Source organism: Lynx canadensis, chromosome D4 (assembly GCF_007474595.2).
Source record: "Lynx canadensis isolate LIC74 chromosome D4, mLynCan4.pri.v2, whole genome shotgun sequence".
Lineage (NCBI taxonomy): Eukaryota > Metazoa > Chordata > Mammalia > Carnivora > Felidae > Lynx > Lynx canadensis.
This window is the reverse complement of record NC_044315.2, coordinates 55,125,361-55,142,493: the sequence shown is the minus strand read 5'-3', so window position 1 is coordinate 55,142,493 and position 17,133 is coordinate 55,125,361. Positions and strand designations below refer to the sequence as shown.

Below are 17,133 nucleotides of genomic sequence, written 5' to 3'. Positions count from 1 at the left end.
CTCGTTTAACATTCAACTATAGTTAAGTACCATTTTCAATTACCCATTTAACTAGTTAAATGACAAATTACCTATCTTAATTAATGAAAAGCCAATGCTTTTAATCTAGGGGAAAAAAAAGCCTGTAGTGACACACTGGAAATGCTTTGTAATCAGTATATTAAGGAGACATTCATACATTTCAAGAATTGCTTAATTCTGATATCCAGATTTAAGCTTGTGAACATGACTTTTAAACATACAATTAAAGCTATTCATCATAATTTGCTATACTACCAACATTAAATTACAGTTACTTCGGAGCGTAAGTTAAATTGTTTAAAGTAAGCCTGTAACATACCTAAAAAACACCTTCCTAGCTCATACATGCAAATTTACTTTTCTGTGTAAATATCTCTTCACTCTAGTTACCCTGCTCCCGAAGTCACTACTCTGAAGCTTATCATGGTCCAAAGAGAAGAAAAAAAAGTGTAACCAGGACTGGTGTGTGTATGTATATATATATATATATATAAAATATATATTAAAAAAAAAAGATGGCACAGAAGGGAATGCAGTTCTACAAGTGCAAGCCCTCAAACAGCAGATTATGATAAACCCCTTCTTTAGAAAGGTATCCTTTCCACCACTGATACCACAGGCCAAATTACACAGCATGCCATCTTTAAGTAACAGTTGAGGCAACAGAATAAATGCAGAAGCATCACAATGAATCCCACTTAATAGAACTACAGACCAACACTTCTCTACAAATTCTTTTTCAGACTGCCAATTAAACACAAGTTTTAACTTCATAGCTTAACAATTAAGGGTCATACACTGAAGTCAATACATTTACCTAGCATTTTCAGTCTAAACTAGTTCATGTACATAGAGCTGAAATCAATTACAAGGTCGGGCCTCTAACAAATGCTAGGGGAGATTTTTTAAAAGTAGTTTTTACAAGTATTAAACTTATCTTGCACACTGAATTCATCATACATACAGGGCAAAGTCAGAGCTTTTATATTTTTTATTCTTCATTTAACTTTTAAAACACTACTATAGTTGAATATTAAAACAAAAACAATAATAGCAAGTAGTGAGCTATGATTATAGTCCTTCATTCGTTCACTACTGCATATAAAATGCCAGCAGTGTTCTTCACTGGCCCCATTAAGAGGTCTGACACTGAACACCTCCCCTAGGGTGATGTTCATCATCCTCATATGCTTCTCCATTGTAATGGCGCCTTCTTTCCTGATTTGGATCAAAGTCCACCAGTTCTACCTGGTCCATTTCATCAGTCTCTTCTACTTCCTTCCTCTCAGGTAGGAGCTTTTCCAGCAAAGACAGTTTATCAGGAGAGAGAAAGCCATTCTCAGGGAAGTTTACCTATAAAAAGAAATCTCCACTGTAAGTTCCATTTGATTTACTTAACCAAGTAGCTCCTTAGACATATTACCATTGACCCATTTTCCCCAGAAAGACACTTGAGAACATTATCTTTTGGTGAATCTGCCAATCCCAAGTTAGAACACATGTTCTAAAAGGCACAAAAACATCTAGCTAGTATAGCCTTAACTAGAATTTAAGGCATTTAAAAAAAAAACCCCTCATCGGAGTAAAACTGCACTGTGATGATTATGGTTCTATTCAGCCAATGTAAGAACCTACACTAAAACATACTAATTCCTTGTAACAGAATTTAAACAAAGCTATTCATCCTCACAAAAGCAGTCTTTCTTTTCCCAAAAATGTTTTTTAAATTTCTTAAAAAGTATACTTTTGAGACAGAGCATGAGTAGGGGAGGGGCAGAGAGACAGGGAGACAGAATCCAAAGCAGGCTTCAGGCTGAGCTGTCAGCAGAGCCCAATATGGGGCTTGACCAATGAACTGCGACATCATGATCTGAGCTGAAGTCGGACACTTAACCGACCAAGCCACCCAGGCAACCCCAAAAATGTTTTTAATAAAAGCTGTATTTGTTGGTAATGGGCCAATTTAAGATTGAAAAAAAATGGTTGGGGGTTGCTTTATGAAGCATCCTATTAACCAAGCACTGTAGTATTTTGCCAAAAACTCACAATGGCTAAGTACTTCTGCTGAACTAAATATAAGATCCTAATTATAGCCTTGTGTTAGCTCATTTCTTCCTGAACAAGAGACTATAATGTGCTTTACCATCCAGAAATGTAATTCTATTATATTTTAATAAGCTAATCATTGTCAAGTATTCCCAGGCTACTTTATAGCTTACCTTAAATTCGATGATTAGGCGACCCTTTTCGTATGGTCTACGATAAATTGGCATGCCTTCATTCAGCACACACTTGATATCTCCATGCTTGACAATCTGACCTAAAAACATAGAAGCCAAGTTTTATTAAATACAGTCACATTTTTATGAGGCAGGGAAAATAAAGAGGAATGTCCTAGCTCACTGACGGGAATAAATATATGTGAAGCAATCCAATTACCTTTCAGTTTTTAGGAGCTTCCTTAAGAAACCCAATTACCATACAATTTCAGCTCAGCTCAGGGAGAGACTTAATTGAACAAGTAATTATACTAGTTTTCTCAGTGCCTATATGCTAGCTAGCAGCAGACCGCGAAAATACTGTAACAGACAAGCTCATCTAAGTTATCATACCTGGATGAGAGGTAATGACAATGGTTCTGTTGTCTAGAGTAGATATTGGCTTTTGAAAGCCGCACAGTGCTTCAACCAGCTGTATGTCCATACACATGAAAAGATCCTCTCCTCGCCTGTTATCAACATAAATATGACATACACTCAATTCTCTCAAATCACCAGTGATTAGAAGTACCACAACAGGCAAATCCGTTTTCTTAACAGCAAGCAAGGGTATCTTTCACAAAAAAAGTCCTTTCTCTCCCAATTCTCAAAACAGCTGTGATCTAGAAACAGCAACCCTGCCAACCATTTCCTGGGTAAGAATTTAGAATCTTTCCACTCATTCTAGGTAGCCTCTACTACCTACCATCCCCATTACCTAATTTTAAATCTGGTTTCTTAACAAGGGGAAAAAATTTTCCCACAACAGTGCAGCTTAAAAAAAAAAAAAGTGCTGATATTAAGAAGGAAAGGACATAGTGTGAGGCAGAACAGACTCCCAACTGGGTCCTGGATTTAGGTTCTGTGAAATTAAATAATGGGGATGACCAATTCCAAATGATAAAAGAATTTTTTACTGACCTACATGAATTACTAATATAGTGCTTTGCATATTATGAAATACTTTTTGTATTTTATATAGCCCACTTCCTCCTTGTGCTTAGACTTTCTTTCCCAGTTCATATTAGTAAAATAATTTATCCACAGAGTACTCTCCAAATAAAACTTGTAGATTCAGGGGTGCCTGGGTGGCTCCGTTGGTTAAGCATCTGACTCTTGATTTCAGCTCAGGTCAACAGTTCCTGAGTTCGAGCCCCACATCGGGCTCTGTGGTGACAGCACAGACCCTGCTTAGGATTGTTTCCCCCCTCTCTCTCAAAAGCAAGCATTAAACAAACAAAAACAAAACTAGTAGATTCACCTCAAATGACCCCATCAAAATCCTGACTTTGATAGCATTTCCCATTATTTAAGACACTTATAGGAATGTTCTTTTTCACCAACTCAAAACCAGTTCCTTCAGATGTCATTCCCAACAGATTTATAGGATCCCTACTCTCTCGTCCGAAGCTTTAAATTAGCAATGGCTATATATTTAACACATGGGTTAACAAATCCTTATTCTTAACTGTAAGAGCATAAACAGTATCATTTCACAGCAACAGACCTCAATTTATATACTAATTTAGTTTTCTACAGAGAAGTTTCTATACATTTATTTACAATTAAAAGCAACTCAACTTACCACAAACTCTGGACTAAAAGGGGCAAAAGGTTTAGGTCATTTCAAATTAACTGCTTACACAAAGACTATTTATATTCATACAAAACACTTCTTAAAAAAAAGCATATCCTTTAGGTAACAATTTACCTAAATTTACCCAAAAACCAAAATCTGATCTTTTTTTGTTTGTAGCCTACTGAAACAATGGCTAACAACCTTTTAGAAAAGATACCACATATAACCTAACTCTACTACACTTTTCTACAGTATTTCCAGTAAATTTTTAGAGTAATGAAAAGCACATTTAAAAAAATGCAATTTGACTACACTTTTCTACAGTATTTCCAGTAAATTTTTAGAGTAATGAAAAGCACATTTAAAAAAATGCAAATTGTCAGAGTAATTGGTAAGTTTTTACCTAGTAAAAACAGCATGGTCCTTCTGATCTAAAACAATGATAATATCTCCTGGTTCCAGTCCAGGTTCTTGGTCTCCTTCACCATGGAATGTTATCTTCTGGCCATCTTTCATGCCTAAAAACAAAAGATTAGTTTTACACTCTTATTTAACATCCAACTAATGTCAGAATCTTTATTAAGAAATTGGTGCATGTTTGTGTATGCCTGAAAAAAATGCTCAAGTCTTTGTGGATGCTAAATTTACCGAAATGACTAAGAATGCCCACATGATTCAATCAGGCCAATTTCTTACTGAAGAAAGTGATCATAGGGGAGAACACAAACCAAACACGTGAGGCTCCAAATCTCAGAGCTGCTATTTACTGCTAGCTGGATTACCCTGGGGAAGCAAGTTGCATAACATTCCAAAATAAATACCAACTTTCCCAGACACCTACCTCATCAGGACTGTTTCGAGGATTAAATAAAAAGGCCCATGCTGCCACCAAATCAGTTAACTGGCAAACATAACCATAATAATTAACAATAAACATTACTTATATCCAGCTTGTCTCCTGAACCAATCACTGAGGGGACCCAAACAAGAGCCACTGTTTTACATATTATGAAAGATATGAAACCCCTATTATGTAGCCAAAACTGTAATGAATATCCATCAAACTAGATCCAGCAGATCATTTCATGACTAATCCTTCATGTATTATAGTACCTTCACCCATGTTCCCCCCTCCATTTAAAAAAAATTCTTTTCAGTGCTTATTTTTGAGACAGAACATGAGCAGGGGAGGGGGCAGAGAGAGAGGGAGACACAGAGTCTCAAGCAGGCTCCTGGCTCTGAGCTGTCAGCAGAGCCAGATGCAGGGACATGGGGCTCGAACTCACGATTCGAACTGTAAGAGATCATGACCTGAAGGAAAACGGATGCTTAACTGAGCCACTCAGACACCCTTCCCCCAATCCCTTTTTGAAGCAAAATCTAAATACGTGAGGATGTATCTCTAAAAAACTAAGAACTTAAACCACAATACCAGTATTACACAGGAGAAAACGAACAGTTTGTCTTTATTCTTGAGGCCAAGTTGCTGTCTTGTTACAGCAGTGAAGCAATTCAACTGTACTTGGTTTTTCTCGATGTTCCACTACTGTAAAAAGCATGGATAAAAGCAGCAAATATGGCTTCACTTACAACTAATGCTCTCCTAAAAACACTGTTGGTAGCAAAAGGGATGTTCTATCAAAGCAAAAAAATCCAAACCTGACTACACATGGACCAACTGAGAGAGGAAAAGTGAAAGGAGGGCAGTACCATAAATCACACAAAACAACATTACAGAGGCATAAGTTAATGCAGATTTACGTAGTAATATGGAATGAGGTTCATATGATCGACAATTCCGTATTAGTATGCACATTATGTAATAGTTTCATTTTAAATTAGCCATGTCTGAAAGACATTGCTACATGTTCATAAGTTCTTGTTTACCAGTTAAAACATGTTCATTAGTTTAGAACAATTTCAAGAAAATAGGAGACCCCCTGAATTCTTTACCTAAACCCCCCTATCCTTAAAAGAAGGCACATCCTGGGGCGCCTGGGTGGCGCAGTCGGTTAAGCGTCCGACTTCAGCCAGGTCACGATCTCGCGGTCCGTGAGTTCGAGCCCCGCGTCAGGCTCTGGGCTGATGGCTCGGAGCCTGGAGCCTGTTTCCGATTCTGTGTCTCCCTCTCTCTCTGCCCCTCCCCCGTTCATGCTCTGTCTCTCTCTGTCCCAAAAATAAATAAAACGTTGAAAAAAAAAATTAAAAAAAAAAAAAAAAAAAAAAAAAAAAAAAAAGAAGGCACATCCTGGAGTGCCTGGCTGGTTCAGTCAGTGGAACCCATGACTCAATCTTAGGGTTGTCAAGTTTGAGCCCCACTGGTAAGTGTAGAGAATACTTAAAATCTTTACAAAAAAAAAAAAAAAAAAGGGCATATCCTTTAATCTAGCAGTTCCCAAGGAAATCGTTATTTCAGTTACAAGTGGAACATCTAATGATTTAATAGAAGAAAATTAAGTTTAGAACACTATTCAATCATTTGCTGATATCAGTGTTCTATCAAAGTAAGAAAGTGACTCAGAACTCACCTTTGTCAATATGAACTTCTAGAATCTTCTTTTCTCGAACTATCTTCCTTCCGTTGCAGCTTTTACATCTATCTTTAGGACTGATTCGTTCCCCATGGCCCTGGCACTCCATGCACACAGATTGAATTTGCTGAACCATTCCAGGTCCTATCTGATGAATTCTTATTTGCATTCCAGTACCTCGGCAATTGGGACAACATTCTACCGCTCCTTTCTTACCACCTCGGCCTAAACAGTTTAAAAAGAAATGTTGGAATTTAGTATTGGATATGATGAATGTTTTAATATTAATCAAAGTTCTTAAACACTACATTCACTTTCCAAGGTTTGACGGAATGCTGTCCTAAAAATCTACAATTCAGCCTTTTTATATTTCACAAAATATAGCCACCACCAGCTTCAGTTAATAGATAACATTTTTACTGTCTTTCCAAAGAACCATTTCAGATTTTTTTAAAAAATTTTGTTAATGTTTATTTATGTTTGAGATAGAGACAGAACATGAATGGGGGAGGGTCAGAGAGAGAGGGAGACACAGAATCCGAAGCAGGCTCCAGGCTCTGAGCTGTCAGCCCAGAGTCCGATGCGGGGCTCGAACTCACTGACCGTGAGATCATGACCTGAGCCGAAGTCGGACGCTTAACCGACTGAGCCACCCAGGCGCCCCCAGATTTTTGTTTTAAACATGTGCTCCCAAAGCACAATTTTTAGGAATACTTTATCTGTGAGATGAGAACATTTTAAAGCATATATTCTCTTTAGAAAATACCTTTATTTCAAACAAATAACTTAAGATTACATGTTCTCACCCAGAAACTGGTCTAAACAGTTAAGTGTCCAAAAAAGAAGACACTGTTTAAACCATTATTACAAATCAGGGAAGCCATTAGAATGACATAAGAGTTTTAAAGAGAACAGAAGTGTTCAACTCTGAATAATGTTGAGGAAAAAAAAGACACCACAAATTAGATTGATCCCAACTGTATTTAAAACATACAAGGGGCCCCTGAGTGGCTTAGTTGGTTAAGGTCCAACTTCAGCTCAGGTCATGATCTCATGTTTCATGAGTTCAAGCCCCACATCAGGCTCTGTGCTGTCACAGCAGAGCCTGCTTCAGATCCTGTCTCCCTTTCTCCTTGCACCCCTCCCATCCATAATAAACAAACGTTAAAAAAAAAAAAAAAAGGAATAAAACACACACGTGGAAAAAGGTGGTGGATTCAGGAGGTTTTCTTCATACTCGTACTCTCCAAGATTTAGGTAGAGTACTGTCAGTTTTATTTATCTAGAAGAGCTCTGGTCTCATTTTCACTTATAGTAAAGGTGTGAAAAGACCATACATACCTTCACATTTGTCGCAAATCACATTCTTTTGCAGAGCTAGTTTTCTTGTTGCACCATTATATAAATCTTCTAAGGTTACAGAGAGCTGATGCACAACATTTTTACCTAGAATAAATGACAGCTCGTTAAAAATCTAAGAAATTTCTTGTTTGTGTTCATTGCACTTTAAAAATAGTAAAGAATAATGAAAGACTAGTCTCACAGGACACATCTGTTGAGCACCTATCACATACATAGAAGTTGGTCACATTATCACACATGATCCACGAACTATGATGTGATTTCAGTTGAGGAAAACTGGGTGACATTGAATGATCTGCCCGAGGACATATTTGTGGCCATCTTATAAACCATGCTAATCAAAAACCTCAACTGCAAAATCACTTGGGAAATCGATGTTATTTAAATAGGTTTCACAATAAATTAATCCAAACTGCATTTCTGTCCTAATATACTCTAAACCTTTCACTTAGTATGGCATTGAACATGGCCAACCATTTCTTCATCCAAAAATCCTTCAGCACACTGAGTTCCAACTAAGCAAAATTCGCCAGGAAAGCAGACATATTTATTCAGTCTCTACAGAAGGCTATTAATTTCCACTTCTTTCTGAAGCGTGGCATATTTACTTTTGGGGCAACAGTAGTTAAAGACTGTATTTCTCATACAGTCCTATTCAATACACCTACAATAGAAACGTTTTATATCCATGATATCTAATACAGTAGCCACTAATCACATGTAGCTATTTAGCACCTAAGAATGGCTACTATAAAGAAATTTATTTAAATGTGGCCAGTAGCTATAAAGCAGTGCCATATCTCACCTTAAAATGTGAAATGGAAAATAGAGATTGCATAAGGATACAAAGGCTACAAAGAAGTCACTTGCCAATAGTTAATTAATAAGTTCCTAGCTAATGATTCTTCCACAATGACTTTTATCCACCAGGAATGAGTACTGCCTTAAGCCTCAGTGAAAAACCTCCCTCACTCTTATCTGCAGAGCATGCCTAAAGAGTATTTTTAGTTTCCAATGAAGCACCATTAACTGTATCCTTTTCCTCCTAGTTCCACCTTTGGTTCTGTATCAAATACAGGTCCATGTAGTTGATTCTGGCATGCTAAAAACTGCCCTTTTCTTTACCTTTATAGATTTGAGACTACAGAGAAAGGAGAGCAAACAATTCCTGAAGTGTGACTTATCCTCCAGTTTCATGACCAAAACACCTTTTAATGGGAGTCAGACTTTGCTAGTCCATTCCTTAAAAAAATTAAAAAACAAAACAAAACAAAACAAACAAAAAAAACCCAGCTGTTTTTCTGTGGGACAAATCATCCTAAGTAATTAACTTTGATTACAAATTGTTTTAAGTTCCCTAACTACATTTTTGTTAAATGTTAGGGGTACACATTTTAAATTGAAGCGAGATTAAACAGACTGTAAGCTATTGGGACATAATAAAAGCTAATCCTGACTCTGATGCCTTGCTACATATGACCCTGAGGAAATTTTAAATTTCTGCACTTTAACTCACTTTGAACAAGGCCACCACCTCCAACTGGGCTGGAGAGTGGGGGAGGGGTCAAATATCTCTAAAAAGGGTTTTGAATACTATGTTCCTATACTCTATTCCTTTACCTAAGGGTTGCTAACCTTCCAAATGTCATACATATTGGAGAACTTTACAAGCACTTGTTAGAACTTGATTGACTTAGCTGTTTTTGGTTACCTCTTACTTTAAAAAATTACATCAAAGTGGCAGTTTGTCAGTTTGCAACTTTATACCAACATGTAAACAAGCATTTCAAATAGGTGATTTCTCAAGAATTTACTTTCACAAAGGGCTACTTTAATTTGCTGCATGTGAACTAGGTTATTCTTACCTCTCCTCTCTCTCTGCATCCTTCCTCCTCCTCCAAAAAACATATCAAAGATGTCCATGGGGGAGCCAAAACCACCACCTGCTCCACCTTCTTTAATTGCCTGTTCTCCTCCTTTGTCATATAATTCCCTTTTCTTCGCATCAGAGAGCACTTCATAAGCTTGAGAAATCTGTTTAAACTGTTTGAGAGAAAGAAAATTTCCCTTCAGAAAAAAAGTGCTGCAAAAACAATCACTGTATTACACATACTCATTGTCAGACTGCAATGGAAATAGTATATACCTGGCAAAGAATTACACAGCTACATTTAAGACTGAACACATAAAAAAAAAAAAAAGTAGGAGTATATCACTTACCTTCTCTCCTTCATTTGGATTCTTGTCAGGGTGGTACTTCAAAGCCAATTTCCTGTAAGCCTTTTTCAATTCTTCCTGGGTGGCATTGGGTTTGACCCCCAAAACATCATAGTAAGTAGTTTCTTTCACCATTTTCTACAGCCTGAAATAAAATGCAATTTTAACTTTCAACTATTAGTTAGGAAAAGTCAGAATTAAGGCAGAGAAATCTTCTCTTTCCCAAATCTGATAGAACACTACCTTCCCTAACCTTCAGAGAAGGTAACAAATCCTTTGGTAATTCAGCGATAAATTCTTACTAAATATCAGCTAGTAATTATCAGGGAATAATTCACAGGCCTTTCTCTGTAGCAGCTGGTCCCCACTCTCCCACAGGAAAGCTCCATACTTAACGCCACTATTATCCGGATTCTTCCTGTTTCTCTTTCCCAGTATGACAGCAGTAATCAAAAAGAGCACCAATAGGCTCAGTTCTTACGTTATCCTTATCTTCCGGTAAATCGGATAAGCCCTACACTCCCTAGATAAAAAAACATTTGGACACGGGGGGAGGAGGGAAAGGAGTGGTTTATGAAACTGATTTTAAGCCACCACAAAGCGAGCTCTCCCCCCGGCAATCTTAAGGGTGTTTCTCAATCAAAGAACTTATAGCATCTCTACTTTCACTACCGAACACCTCTCGCCCCCACGAGTCAGCGTAGTTTCCATGGTGTTAGGTTGCCCCCTACGTTAGGTGCAGACCGTTACGGTTTTCTTCCTCCCACCTGGGACCGAAGGGGTGGGAGAACCCCAGCCAGCCCTCAACAAAGAGGAGCTCGGAGAAGCGACCGCAGCCTCCGCCCCACTCCCTCCGCAGCCCCTCGCCCCCTGGCTCCTTCCGCGCGTGCGCGAATGGTCGCCCACCCCCAGCAAGCCGGAGCAGAGGGGACGCGGGGGCGCGCACGGAAGGGGGGGTCGATTGGAAAGCTGAGGGCTCCAAGTCCTTGGGGACCTCGGGCTAAATAGAGTGGAAAATGCTTCAGGAAACATCTCGAGCCCACTCACCGCGTGCGGAAGACTGCTGCAGCAACACACCAGCCCTCCCAAAAAGAAAATCGTGAATACAGGAACCGACAACCCTCCCGCCCACGCGGAGTCAACCGCCTCCGACCGCGGCTCCATCCGGCTTCCCCGTGCCGACAATGGCGCCGGCCTTGGGACGAGAGGAAGCGCGAGAGCTGAAACTCACCGGTGAGGGGGCCGAGGCCGTTGTGGGGGAGCGGGAAGGAGCGCGTTGCTGGGCGCAGCTCGGGCAGCCGCCGCTCCTCCGCTTTTCAGCGAGCGTTCTGGAAAGTTCCGCCCGGCGCGGCGCAGCCGTCGTCTTTTGTAGCCGAGTCCTGGCGCGTCACTCGACGGAAGTCCCGCCCCTTTCGCCGCTGCCACCGCCCCGCGGTTACCTAGGCAACGGCGCGGGGGCGCTCGGACTGGGAGGAGCTGTGCCGAAGGGCCTTGTGGGGGTGGGCGCAAGCCTTGGTTCCTGGCGCTCGTGGAACTTTCTGGAGTTCCTTCCTCCACCCAGTGGGCCGGGGAGCGCGGAAGTCTTGGGCGGGAGCGGGGATTGCTGAGGAGCGGTGCAGTACCCGGCCAATTCCGGAATCCCAAATGCGCGGGGCCGTGGCTGCGGCCTGTGATGGCGTGGAGGGCTTGGAAACAGAGCCCCGTGAGGGAGCTGAGTTCGGAACGAGAACCTCTCAGAACAAAGCCCTCCCTTCCTCCTCCCCGCCGGCCCCTCTTTTGCCTCTTTGGGCGTCTCTAACTGACTTTGTTCCTCAGCCTTGAGATTCTGGAAGCCCGCTGGGGAAGAAATGCCGAGCAAAGGGGTTTGGGCTTGTTCTGGGCAACCTCACAGGCCTTGGATCTTGCTCCTTTTTACGCGTAGTCCGTGGCCTTGTAATCCATCAAGTTCCAAGTGGGAGGAGTTCTTTGTGAAAGTCCTGGCCCCTGTACACATGTTATTTGCCTTGGCCCTGGCTGTGTCCTACACGTTGGACACAGGGAAATGTTTGAAATGCCTTGGTGCAAACTTAGGGCCTTGGACTCCTGGCCTGGCATTCACCCTGTTGGCTAGCGAGGGGCAACAAGCGTGGCTAACAAGTCGTTTTAATTGACCTAAATTTTAAGCCCTACCAGTCTGTAAACTTGGGTTTATAGTCTGTAGAGTGAGTATATGCGCTTTCAAATGAGTCCAGGGGGCATAATGGAAAACGGAGTCTGTTATATTCAGTAATCCCAAACATCGGAGTATCTACAACCAAAGAAGATGGAGATGCAAAGATGAAACCTGGTTCATGTTGCGTAGACTTTAGTGGGGAACCGGACATGTCAATGGACTTAAGGGAACCACAAAATAGAGGTCAGCAGGGGAGAGACTCCTATATCAAATCTGATGGAACAGGGAAAGCGTCCATGGGAAAGTAGCAGTTGAGCTGAGTTTTAAAGAAGGGAGAAGAGCTTTCCCAGCAAAGGACAAAGCACAAGGGAAGGCTAAGGGGTGAAAGAATGTGATGCTTCTTGGAAATTGCAAGTAATTGGATACTGCCAGAGCTAAGGTTGCTGGTGGCCGGAGGCTAGTCTTCAGAGCTATTTGGGGGAACACCCTTTTGATGTATCTTGCTAAGCGGAGGATTTTGAACTTTACTCTGGAGGCCTCCTGATACGTACCTTTTCAGACTTAATAACTCTTTTGTTTAAACTGGGCACCCAGTCACACCAAACTATCTGCTGTTTTCCAAAAACGCTTTACTTCTCTGTGCTTTTGCTCTGGCTGACAAGACCTAATCTTTTTTTTTTTTTTTTTTTTTTTTTAATGTTTCTCTTTGAGAGAGAGACCCAGAGCATGAATGGGGGAGGGGCGGAGGGGCGGGGGGAGACACCGAATCTGAAGCAGGCTTTAGGCTCTGAGCTGCCAGCGCAGAGCCCCACGCAGGGCACAAACCCACGAACCATGAGGTCATGACCTGAGCCCATGTCAGATGCTTAACCGACTGAGCCACCCAGGTGCCCCTGACAAGACCTAATCTTTAGGTCTTGTCATTACCTTCTCGATTTATCAGCTCTGGTATAAACTTTTTTATTTTAACCACCACTTGTTAAAAGTCTAATACTGCCAGGCAGAGTACTAGGGTTTGGTAATATAAAGATCATTTAAATTATGTTCCCTGCCTTCAAGAATCTCATCACACAAAAAAGGACGAATTGTGTTATAAATGCCAGTAAAGGAGTATTGAGGTGCTGAACTTTGCACCATGCAGATGGGTATCCCAGATCAAGAGACCAGCAAGTGTAAAAATATGAACAATTAATAGAGAACAGTAACAATAAATTTTGTTCATATGTTTTGAGGTGTTTTCATTCTAAAATTCCGACTTTACCATGGCATAAACTATGCGTTTGTCAATCTAACATTGGTTAAGCATATAAGTAGAGTATATATATTAAATCACTTTGAGTTTCCCCAATAAATAGTACTAAGTCTAGTGTTTCTTAAATATTACTGTATTTAGTGTTTACTTTAGCCTCAGGAATTCAGTTGAAATTCCCACAACTTTGAGAAAGATGGAAGTCAACGTAAGGCTATAAAATGTGATATTGAAAATTCTTCTAAAACCTGCAAGCGAAGTGAGCTAAATTCTTTATTAAGAATAAAATAGGGGCCCCTGGGTGGCTCAGTCGGTTGAGCGTCTGACTTCAGCTCAGGTCATGATCTGACAGTTCATGAGTTTGAGCCCCGCGTCAGGCTCTGTGCTGACAGCTCAGAGCCTGGAGCCTGCTTCGGATTCTGTGTCTCCCTCTCTCTCTGCCCCTGTCCTGCTCTCCCCCCCCCCCCCCATGCTCTGTCTCTCTTTCCTTCAAAAATAAATAAAAACATTTAAAAAAATTTAAAAAAAAAGGGTATAAAAGTTGGTTTTAAGAAAAGGAAAACTATGTGCTTGTTTGCTTGTATGTGTATAGAATATTTCTCAAGGATATCCTAAAACTTGTAATATGGTTGCCTTTGGGGAGAGGAGAATGGGAGGGAGATATTTCACAATCTACCATTTTGTAACTTTGGAATGTTTATTTGTAGTATTTATTTAAAAATTAAACTTAAGGGGTGCCTGGGTGGCTTAGTCGGTTAAGTGTCCAACTCTTGATTTTGGCTCAGGCCATGATCTCATAGTTTTGTGAGTTTGAGCCCCATGTCCATGCAGAGCCTGCTTGGGATTTTCTATTTTTTTTCTCTCTCTCTGCCCCTCCACTGCTTGAGTTTTGTCTCTCAAAATAAATAAATAAACTTAAAAAAATTTAAAAAGTGTGAAATTCTCTCCTGTCAACTGAAGCTTTGAACTAGTAATTTGTCACCCCAGTAGCAAAGTTGGGTAATTCTTGGCGGCCTTAAAACTGTCATCACATATGTTCTAATATTTTTCCTTCATAGAAACTTAATGATGCTAAAAATATGTCCTGCGGCATCTGGTGTCTCATTCGGTTAAGTGTTTGACTCTTGGTTTCAGTTCAGATCATGATCTTGAGGTTTGTGAGTTTGAGCCCCTCATTGGGTTCTGAGCTGACAGTGCAGAGTCCGCTTGTGGTTCTCTCTGTCTCCTCTCTCTGCTCCTCCCCTGCTCATGTGCTCTGTTTCTCTCTCTCTCTCAAAATAAATAAACTTTAAAAAATTAATGAAAAAATAAAAATGTCTTCATGAAAAATCTAGCTTTTCAGTAAAAGAACTCAGCACTTTTAAGCATTCTTATTTACATAAAATAATATGAAAAGATTAGCAGTAAGTTAGTATGTGAGTTTTTTTGGTAAAGACATGGTATATCATACATGCTATTTGCAACTTGTACTTTTCACTTAATTTATTGTCATCGTGTCAGAATAAATAATTTTTTAAAATGTATTTGTTTTTTGAGAGAACATGTGTGCATACATTCGCATGCAATCGGGGGGAGGGACAGAAGGAGGAGGAGGGAGACAGTCTTAAGCAGGCTCCATGCTGAGTGAGGAGCCCAATGCAGGGCTTCATCTCACAACCATCACACCATGACCTGAGCAGTAATGGAGTCAGACGCTTAACTGACTGAGCCACCCAGGAGTCCCTTACCTTGTTATTTTTATTTTATTTATTTATTTATTTATTTATTTATTTAAAGTTTATTTATTTTTGACAGAGACGGAGTGCAAGCATGAACAGGGGAGGGGCAGCGAGAGAGGGAGACACAGAATCCGAAGCAGGCTTCAGGCTCCGAGCTATCAGCACAGAGCCCGATGCGGGGCTCGAACTCACGAATCATGAGATCGTGACCTGGGCCGAAGTTGGACGCTTAACTGACTGAGCCACCCAGGCGCCCCTTGTTATTTTCCATGACTTCTTAGTATATAGTATGCAGGCACTATAATTTAACTATTCCCCTACTGATTAACATTTTGGCAATTTCCAGTGTTTTATAAACAGTGCTGCTGAGAAATTCTCAAATATAGCTTTGGACACTCATGCCAGTATTGCTGTGAGATGGACATCTAGAATGGAAATTGGTGGGTCAACGTAAATGCAGGTTTAAAATTGTAATAAGTAAGTACGCTTTTGCTCTTTTGGTTTTTGCCTTTCTTTTCTTTTCTTTCTCCCTCCCTCTCCCCACTCCTTCATTTGTTATGTTTAGGAAGCTTTCACCAATCCAACATTATAAATGTATTCTCCCAGGTTTTCTTCTAGTTCTTTCATGGTTCCGGTTTTTACACTTAAGTCTTCATTCTATCTGGAATTGATTTTGGTGTAAACTGCAGGGATTACTTATTTGTAAGTAACTGAATTTTATTTTTCTTCAAATGGTGAACTAGTTTTTCTATTTTTTTTTTCCTTAATGTTTATTTTTGCAGGCACAAGTTGGGGGAGGGGCAGAGACAATCCCAAGTAGTCTCTGCACTTTCGGTGCAGAGGGCGATATGGGGCTTGATCTCACAAACCGCGAGATCATGACCTGAGCCAAAATCAAGAGTCAGACACTTAACCACTTGAGCCACCCACGCACCCCTTGATCATTTCTTCTTGAAGTTGTTACTAAACATTGTCTTTTTGTTGTTATCATGAATGGTCTCTTGTTTTATCATTATAATTTATTTCAGTGGGATGCTTCATAACTTTCCATAACCATGTGACCAGGACACAGGTATTCAAGGAGGTAGCTGGCGATAGCTAGAGGCATGGCAGAAGCCAAGTCATTAGGGCTTGAGCACTATGCTAGTAGTTTGAAATTCATCTTGAAAAAATACTGGAGGATCCTAGGGAGGATGGTGATATAACCTCTAAGATCTGACTTTTTTCTTTCTGAGTGCCTGTCAGGCACTGTGCTAAACTTTCCACAAATATTGTCATATTTTAATCCTTACAGCAACCCCATTTTTATAGATGACTTGATCATATTTACATTTTAGAACAATCATTTGGGTGCTAATGTGAAAGAAGGATTCTTAGAAAACTTTTATGGTGAGAGAGAAGATGAGAAGTGTTGAGGCCTAAGTGATAGAAATGGAGAGAGAGAGAACTAGAAACAGAAACATAGAGGTGGAATCTGCAGGTCTTGGTAACTAGAAGCAGAGATGAGGGAGAAGGAATCATGGCTGACTTCCAACTTTCTGGCCTGAGCAACAGGATGGTTGGGGGTGCCCTTCCTGTGATGGGGAGCCCAGAAAGAGGAGGAGGAGAAGGCTGTGGTGGGTCAGAATTGGGGAGGGTGAAGATGAGTCCAATTTTGGATGTGTAGAATTACTGCTATACTCTTTTTTTTAATGTTTATTTATTTATTTTGAGAGAGGGAGAGAGCAAGAGCGTGGAAGGGGCAGAGAGAGAGAGAGAGTCCCAAACAGGCTCCATGCTGCCAGTGCACTGTGTGATCATGACCTGAGCCAAAATCAAGCGTTGGATGCTTAATGATTCAGCCACGCAGGTGCCCTTGCTGTACTTTTTTCTTTAGATTAAAAAAAGAAAATTTTTACTGGAAAACATAAAATAGAAAGTAAATCTCAGCTAAAATGCTGTTTCTTATGCTTGTATAAATTAAATTTTTTTTTTTTTTTTTGGAGAGAGAGAGAGTGAGTGTGTGTGAGCGGGAGAGGGGAAGACGGAGACAGAGAGAGAGCAAAT

The 17,133-nt window shown here is 40.4% G+C and overlaps 2 protein-coding genes across 3 annotated transcripts in view; one reads left to right on the top strand and one right to left on the bottom strand.

Moving 5' to 3' along the window:
• The window catches only part of APTX (aprataxin), an 81,636-nt gene that overhangs the window by 3,514 nt on the left and 60,989 nt on the right, over window positions 1-17,133 (top strand). The window contains exon 1 of one of the 2 annotated variants that reach the window (XM_030292581.1): window positions 11,118-11,201. The exons of the other annotated variant lie outside the window; for it this stretch is intronic. The gene's annotated coding sequence lies outside the window, so the exon portion shown is untranslated. Of the gene's footprint in view, window positions 1-11,117; window positions 11,202-17,133 lie in introns of those variants that run through there. 2 annotated transcript variants of the gene reach the window in all.
• Window positions 136-11,364, bottom strand: DNAJA1 (DnaJ heat shock protein family (Hsp40) member A1). The gene is made up of 9 exons (XM_030292580.2): window positions 11,200-11,364; window positions 9,972-10,113; window positions 9,617-9,794; window positions 7,731-7,835; window positions 6,387-6,614; window positions 4,262-4,376; window positions 2,634-2,749; window positions 2,241-2,341; window positions 136-1,374 (listed from the first exon to the last, which is right to left on the bottom strand). The coding sequence occupies exons 2-9, from the start codon at window positions 10,101-10,103 to the stop codon at window positions 1,156-1,158; spliced, it is 1,194 nt and encodes a 397-aa protein (XP_030148440.1). The 5' UTR covers window positions 10,104-10,113; window positions 11,200-11,364; the 3' UTR covers window positions 136-1,155.